Source organism: Myotis brandtii, unplaced genomic scaffold, assembly GCF_000412655.1.
Source record: "Myotis brandtii unplaced genomic scaffold, ASM41265v1 scaffold846, whole genome shotgun sequence".
Taxonomy (NCBI): domain Eukaryota; kingdom Metazoa; phylum Chordata; class Mammalia; order Chiroptera; family Vespertilionidae; genus Myotis; species Myotis brandtii.
The window spans coordinates 298,645-306,937 of NW_005371437.1; the positions used below are offsets into that span (position 1 = coordinate 298,645).

Here is an 8,293-nt window from a genome sequence, read left to right on the forward strand (position 1 = left end):
AATTATCTCAAAAATGTTTATTGAAATGAAGCCACTGTTCTTTATGGTGCCTTCATTTTGGCCAAATAACAAATAAGCAATTGTTTTTACAGGAGAACATTTGAAAATAAAACATTCTTTTTTGTTAATCCTCACCCGAGGATATTTTTCCATTGATTTTTAGGTAGAGTGGAAGAGAGAGGGAAAGACATAGAGAGAAACCTCGATGTTAGAGAAACACATTGATTGGTTGCCTCCTGCACCAGGGCCCGGGCTGGGGAAGAGCCTGCAACCCAGGTACGTGGCCCTTGACTGGAATCAAACCCAGGACCCTCTAGTCTGCAGGCTGACGCTCTATCCACTGAGCCAAACTGGCTAGGGCAAGAAAACATTCTTGATATACTTAGCAAATAGGGGAGAGCTTGACTCTGCAAGTCAGAACTAGAGTGTTCGAAGAGAGAAGTGATTGAGCAATCTGACTTTCTGCTCCAGTTTGGAAATATGCTTTTGAGATGCACATATAGGTAAGATAGTAAAGAAAGATGTTGATGAATTTTCTTTTTAAAAAAGAATGTTATAGTTCCAGTTTTTGGCAGAGTTCTGGCAGCAGTTAATGGCAACAATACAGTGGTAAGCATCTGCATTGCGCTGAGAGGTAGATGGGGACTTGATCCTTGGATTTAATAACAAACTAACTTGAGGTTTAAGCTTAATTATTCCATGGAACATTTTTGAAGTGCAGGCAGATCTTTGGAAACTTCTGCTTTTAGTTATATAGAGAAAAATAGCTTGATAAAATAAACATCTGCCTTATACTAGTAACAGGTGTGCAAAGCAGCTACTTGGGCCCTAGAGAAATACCACACAGTGCTTCTAAATCAAAGGGAAATCAACAGCCTTGCCAATCAAACAGATACTGGGATGAGTAGTCTCTAGACTAGAATCTTACCCCCAAAAGCTAGAGGTCTCTACAAGGATATAAATCTATATTGAGATCAACAAATTTACAGAATAATCCCAGTCCAGCTTTGGCTAGGCAGCCATCTAACTGATGACACGTCATGGCCCACTAGCCTCTAGACTAGAGTCAGCACTTGCTGCTTTGAGAAGAAAGAAATACATTAAAAATATCCATTAGAACTTATTCACATAGGGAATGGGAGAGTACAGGAGGCACACAAAGTACAGACATTTGTTTTTAATGATGGATTAACTTTCTGAACAAGTTAAGGCTCTAAAGGAAAAAAAACAGTCTAAATCATAACCCTAAAAAAACCATAACCCACTCTATATCAACACCTTTAAAAAAAACCGAAGATCTTACTTCATCCTTTGGCATAAATGTCAAGTCTTTATAATCAGTATATTCTAAACTCCAAAGGAAAAGAAAAAAAGGCATCCTCATTAAAAAATAGTAGCCACTAACAGTGAAGAAGAGAGCCAGACTTTTGCTATTGAACAGTTTTGTGAAGCCATTTCTTTCCTTCCTTTTTTAACTAGCAGAAAAACACAGATTTAGATAATTCGGATCAGGAAGTTGGGAAAGGAAGTCTTATTATGAACCAAATTTTATGTTTGCCTCCCATGAAAATGAATTCATTATTTTCTTGAATTTCTTTCCTGAAGCAAGTTAAATTCTCTAACAGCTTTGATTCTGCAAATAATGTCAACATAGCAAAATACAAGTAATGGCAACATATAAAATTATACTTCAGTAGACATGCTTTCATAATTAGATCCAGAGGCTTAACATTATTTCTTACTAAAAAAACATATTCTAAGCCACACTTTTTCTTTCAATTATACTTTAACAAAGGAAGGAAAAATAGAAAAACAAAGGAAATGGGTCTTAATACTTTTTTTTCTTAAGTAAATGCTACTCATGCCCAAGTTAGCTAGCAATTCACTGAGGTTAGTCTGCAAATCTCAATCAGTTGCACTAAATTTAATTGGCTACACAGACTGATATCCAGTACGACTTTTCCTTCTTCCAATCATATAAGAGATAAAGACAACAAGTATAAGGAAGCCCAAGGCCACACCCACTGCAACAGGAATAAGAAAGTTGAGGTCAGAGTCCACAGAACATTCTTCAGCTGTTAGAAAAGGACAGAAAGCAAGAACAGAAATTAGTAAGGAATGAAATTAAGCAGAAACAAGCAAACAAACAAGCATTTTGAAAGTGTATGTAGGTTAGTCTTTTAGAACATTACCCCGATTCTCTTATTTTCTCTATATCCAACCAAAGATTTCTAAGCAGCTGATCCCCTTATATCTCTCATCAGTTCATCTCAGATCACACCAAATGTCTCAGTACACAAAGCAGAAGTTAAGAAGGGGGAAGGTCCAAACCACAGAATTGTGCTTGCCTAACATGGGGAGACTTGATGTTTAATTATGCAATGGCACTGGGGAAAAGAACTATCATCTACACTTAAGACCATTGCCTGAGTATTTCCCCACTTCCTTTCTCCCTTGCCACAACTATCATCCTATATCAGTGATGGCGAACCTTTTAAGCTCAGCGTGTCAGCATTTTGAAAAACCCTAACTTAATTCTGGTGCCATGTCACATATAGAAATTTTTTGATATTTGCAACCATAGTAAAACAAAGATTTATATTTTTGATATTTATTTTATATATTTAAATGCCATTTAACAAAGAAAAATCAACCAAAAAAATGAGTTCGCGTGTCACCTCTGACACACGTGTCATAGGTTCACCATCACCGTCTTATATAATAAAAGCCTAATATGCAAATTGTCCCCTTGATCAGGAGTTCAACTGCTTGCTGTGACATGCGCTGACCACCAGGGGGTGGCATGGAACATGGCGGGCATCAGTGATGCAGTGCTGGCAGTGGGTGGCAGTGGAGGTGCTGCCAGCCCTGACAGCCCCCTGCCCCCACGAGAGTGGGACCTCGGCGGGATGGTGGAGCAGGTGAGTGGGCAGCACCACTGGGCAGCCTAGAGGCCCATGCTGAGCCCTGGCCCGTGGCGTCTGGTAGCGCTCACCACAGGTGCTGCCCAGGGCCCAGAGGTCAGACACTCACGCTTCGATCACCGGCCAGGCCGAGGGACAGTACCCGTGCACAAATTTCGTGCAGTGGGCCTCTAGTCCTATATAATAAAAGCCTAATATACTAAGTGTCCAACCATTTGACCGTTCAACCAGTCGCTATGACGCACACTGACCACCAAGGGGCAGATGCTCTGACCGGTAGGTTAGCTTGCTGCTGGGGTCCGACTGATAGGGACTGGGCAAGACGTGCCAGACACGCCCTAGAGCCTTCCCGCAGTCCCTCCACAGCCCTGATTGTGTACCAGTGGGGTCCCTTGGCCTGGCCTGCGCCCTCTCGCAATCCAGGATCCCTCAGGGGATGTCGGAGAGCCAGTTTCAGCCCGATCCCCACAGGCCAGGCCAAGGGACCCCCCACCAGTGCATGAATCCATGCACCCGGCCTTTAGTTGAAATAATAAAATTTAAATTGAAAAGGACTTAGGATAAAAAAATGCAGTATAAATTTTTTCACACAGGCAATAGGTAATTACAGGATTATATACAGTTATTTTTAGCTGAGCAGTGGCCTGGAAGAATAACAGAAGAATCCTATACATTTCAGTTCATTCCACTGGACCACCCGGAAGGCAGTGTGTGCCACATAGATTTTGAGCTCTGGATTCAGACAGAACTGAGTTTGAATCTTGACTCCATCAATTACTAACTAAAGGACCTTGGTCAAGTTATTTAAGCTTGGCTTCACTTTTCTCATCTGTAAAAGGGGGATAATAATACCTATTATAAGGTATTTGAGGATTAAATATAATTGCATTTCTAAAGCATCTGATACACATCAGGTGATCAACAAGTGTTCTTTCTCTTCCGTTTTCCTCCCATGTTTGAGATCCCGTCCAAGGAGGTTTAGGTTTTGAAGTAGCAAATAGAGATCAAAATAGGAGTGTTTCAGTATATTATTATTATTATTATTATTGAAAAAGCAAATATTCACTGCTTTAAAAATACTTAAAAGAAGTTGAGAACCTGTGTTATTTATTCAAAGTAGTACAGAAGTTCAAAGTACCTCATTCTGATCATATAATTTCAAGTTTAAACTAGTTTTACTATTCAGTGACTACATTTCACTGGGACAATTTTTATCAAAATACTAATAATGGTTTTGTTGACCACTAGATATGTAACTTCAGTGAAGTTACTTCCCTTTCTGTAAAATTATAGGGTTAGAGTAAATAATCTTTAAGGTCTTTTCCAGTATAAGTCTAATGCAATTAATAAAATGTGATATTTGGTATGATTTATGATTAAATAACTTGCATTTTCCTCTAAGTTTATCTTTTCCTCCTCTTGTACTTTTGTCATTCATAAAAAAAGAAAAACAGTTGCTAAGGTTCTGAGTATATGAGTTTAAGTAATTACGGTAGCATTTGTTGAAAGGATTTCCTGTATTTTACGTAATGAAAGCCTTCAGAGACTGATAGCTGGGTACCAAAATACTGTAATAAGTGCGTTACAGAAATTCTGAACAAGCCAATATACACATAGAATGAATAAAATCATTTCAATGTGGCAGTCTTCTCAAGTCTATTGATTTAGAGTCCTTCTTGTTTTTACATTCAATATCTGTGCTGCACTTATAATAAGGAATATGCTTCAATAGGGGCGGATTATCAATAGCCCCTATTGAAGCATTTTAATAATGCCAACAGCTTCTCTCTACCCTCCATTTATGCTCTGCGCCCCAGGGACAATCATGAAGAAGCAAGAGCCTGGTTGCTATGCTTCACTGCATCCCTTCTGAGATTGCTGTTAGCTTACATTTCATAGGTACCAGTCTGATGACAACACTAAATAGATTTTAATGCTCTAGAGATCAACAAAATGAGGTACAGAAACACAACACAATCTGTCCTCATTAGTTCATAGAATATTTCCATCTTTCAATGCTAATCAGGCATCCAAAGACAAGAATAACAAGAAAAAAAAAGGCAAGTGGTTAAATATGCTTGAATCTTTTCAGTGTCTATTGAGGAAAAGGAAACATTAAAAAACAAACAAATTCTCAGGCCAGGTTAAGTTCTGTTGTGACCTTTTGGTTCTATTATTTACCTAGAAGGTAAAAGTCACAAGCCTGAGAGACTGACTTCATCTGTAACTTGGACTCAAAGAGATTAACAAAAAGTCACATAACCTAAAAAATGCTGATGGCCCTGAGGACATTCAACTGAAAAGCAAGTTTGAGTATATCTGATAGACATTCATGCCACATCAATATTTAATGAACTGTATGCAAAGACACTGTAATGAGTTTAAAGCAGTATAGTTCTTATACATTGAAACAGAATGCTAGTAGTGAAATAGTATTTATTAATTCTATTAAGAGACAGCTACATGTTTTATTCTTATAATGACCATGTTAATAAGTTAAAGGCATTTTAGGATCGAAATTTGGCCACGGCTTCAGACAGACCTTAAAACATTGCACACCAATGTTCTTTTTAACAAGTTTATCTTCAGGACCAGCAAAAACATTTTTTATTTTAAGCTGATCAAACATAAGTTTTTTATTTATAAAGATTTATCTCAAAATGCTAGCACTGATTTAATAATTAATTTTAAGGAGCAAAATGTTTCAAAATTAAGAGGCAAGAAAATCTTGTTATGTGCATGTATTTTTATATAATCAATCAGATTGCAGGTTCTAAAATTGCTCATATCCAGTGTGATGGTGCTTGAGACCAATTAAGTAAATCAGCAACACTAGAATAAGTACTCCTGCCAACGCTGCTCCCACTGCTATGGGCACAAGGAAGTTGTCTTCATCTGCACTGCAGTCTTGAGCTAGATGTGGAGAAAGGAAATTGAGACAGAAAGTGACAGAACTTCAAATCTGTAAATTTCAAGTTAAAATGACAGCACTTCTCAACACATATTTGTTTTTGACACCAAAGTAATAAGTCATTGGCATTCATTACCAGCAAATGAGATGTCCCACAAAAGTGATTTTCCAAATAACAAAATCACACATTTTTAAGCACCCCAAAAATGCAGTCATTTTGGATGAAAGTTATATAAAATGATCACATGCTTCCCAGGTTTCTTAAACAGAAGATAATGGATAAATATAATTAGCCTTTCCTTGATGATCATGCTGTGAGCCTTCAGAGGCAAACTGTTATGATGTTGAAGCACAGCGGAGCACTGCAGGTTGTGAAGTATTAATGAAATGAACCAAGTGAACAACTATACTATGCAGACCTAAGAACTCACTGCATAACAATCTGGAGTCATTTAATAGTGGGAAAAGATGCAAACTAGCCCTGGTGGTATAACTGTCTGTCTCAAGATTGTAAGAGTCAGAGAGGAAAATCAGTGATTATAATTTTAAAATGGGCTGTCATAGAGGCAGGCAACACACAAAGTGTCATGGAAGTGTTCAGAAGCATGCTCAACTCAGCCTTGTTACACAAAACATACTTTAAAAAGAAGTGACACTGGAGCTTTTTTTAAATAAGCTGATGAACAAAATAGATCCAGAGACATAGAAGCATGGAACAGACCGATGAATCTCAGATGGAAGGCAGAGGTGGGTGGGTGGGGAGAGATTACCCAAAGAACTTGTATGCATAATCTATGGACACAGACAATAGGGGAGTGAAGGCCTAGGGCAGGGGATGGGTGGGGACATCTGTAATACTTTCAACAATAAAGATAAATTTTAAAAAGAATAGGAATTAACCATGCAGATAATGGGAAAAAGACACTCCAGGTATAGGGAACAGCACAGACAAAAATAAGGAAGGTATGAAAACGTAGCACTTCAGGGGAAACGCAAAAAGGTTGGCATAACTAGAACATTGGATCAAGAGGTACTCTTGGCTGGAAAAGCAGTAGGAAAAGGGTACTAGGACCAGCTCACAAAGGCATTGTATGCGCTAGTAGTTTTGGCCTTATGCTGACAGCCAAAAAAAAAGTGCAGCAGGAGTTTAGGCAGGAAGTTATGGCAGATGGAAGGCTGGTACTATTAAGTTAGGAGGCACCTCTATTGCTAGAGTTCAGATGTCCAATAATATGGTCCTGAACTGGGTTAACAAAGTGGAAATGCATAAGGGACAGGCTAGAGATCCGATTAGAAGGCAGAATTGACCAAATGGATGTCAGAGGTGTGATAGGCGGAGATAATTTGAATGGTTTCCAATTCCACAGATAGCTTGAGTGACTGGCTATGTAGATACCAGTGCTAGTTAATGATAGGGAATACAGGAGGAAGAATATATGCATTTCAGTTTTGTTTGTAGTTATTTTTGTGTGGGGGTTTAATTTTTTAAATGTTGTGTATGGGGGAGGATGGAGAGGGATATGTGCAAGATGGGGATGTTCAGTGTTAGATCTGCTGAGTTTAAAATACCTGTGTCTGAGTCAAGTGGTTGATGAACCTAAGTGGTAGTTAAACAACAGACAAAGATATTTCTCAGTGACAGAAAGTAGTAAAAAGAGGACCAGAGGCAAAGCCCTTGGGAACACCACTATTTGAGGGATCAAGGAGCAGGAAAAAAAGTAGAAAAGGCAGATAGAAAATAGTGCCACAGAAGTCAATGAAGGAAACAGTTTTGGGTAGTGTGGGAGAATAGTGTAAAATATTAGAGAAGTCTGAAAAATTGCAATTGGATCTAGCAATATGGAAGGTGAGGGCTATGAGTCAAATTGCTGCAGGTTTAGGAGTGAACAAGGAGTGACTGGTAGGAGATCAAGAACTTGGGATGGGGAACACACAATACTCTTTTCAAGAAGTTTAGAAGAACAGAGAGGACAATAGGGAGGTAATTATAAGGGGATATGGGGTCAAGAAGTGATATCTTCAAGGTGTTTATAGGATGAGGGAAAGGGCCATTAGTATTTGACAGGTTGGAGATGCTGAAGAGTACAAGGTTTCCTAAGAGGTAGAAGAAATGGGATTCCAGAAGCATTGACCAGGAAAAGAAAACTTACTGAGACTGGAGAAGAGGAAGGAACAAGTGGTTCAGATAGGGATACGTTTGCAAAAAGGGAAGAAGGATGAGATGTTGAATCACCACTTCTTACTATTTTTCCATTTCCTTGACTCTTAATGCCCTAGATCTCCTCCTAGCTTGCAATTTACCAGGGATGTATAAATCAGATAATTAAACTTATTAGAATTTGTGTCAAAAATAAGAATGAACATAAAGACCATTACAAACTTTTGAACAATAATAGATACAGAGGCAGAGCTGCCTCAAACTGATTGTCAAACTGCAGTGGGAAGGCCAGAGAGGGTT

General features: G+C 38.6%; 1 protein-coding gene across 2 annotated transcripts in view; it reads right to left on the reverse strand.

Moving 5' to 3' along the window:
• Positions 1–376: 376 nt before the first annotated feature.
• The window catches only part of LAMP2 (lysosomal-associated membrane protein 2), a 42,156-nt gene continuing 34,239 nt past the window's right edge, over positions 377–8,293 (reverse strand). The window contains exon 9 of one of the 2 annotated variants that reach the window (XM_005884674.2): positions 377–2,075. In XM_005884674.2, coding sequence (XP_005884736.1) covers positions 1,933–2,075 — 143 coding nt within the window. In that variant the 3' untranslated portion in view covers positions 377–1,932. Of the gene's footprint in view, positions 2,076–5,343; positions 5,838–8,293 lie in introns of those variants that run through there. The other variant, XM_005884675.2, reaches the window with a different exon arrangement.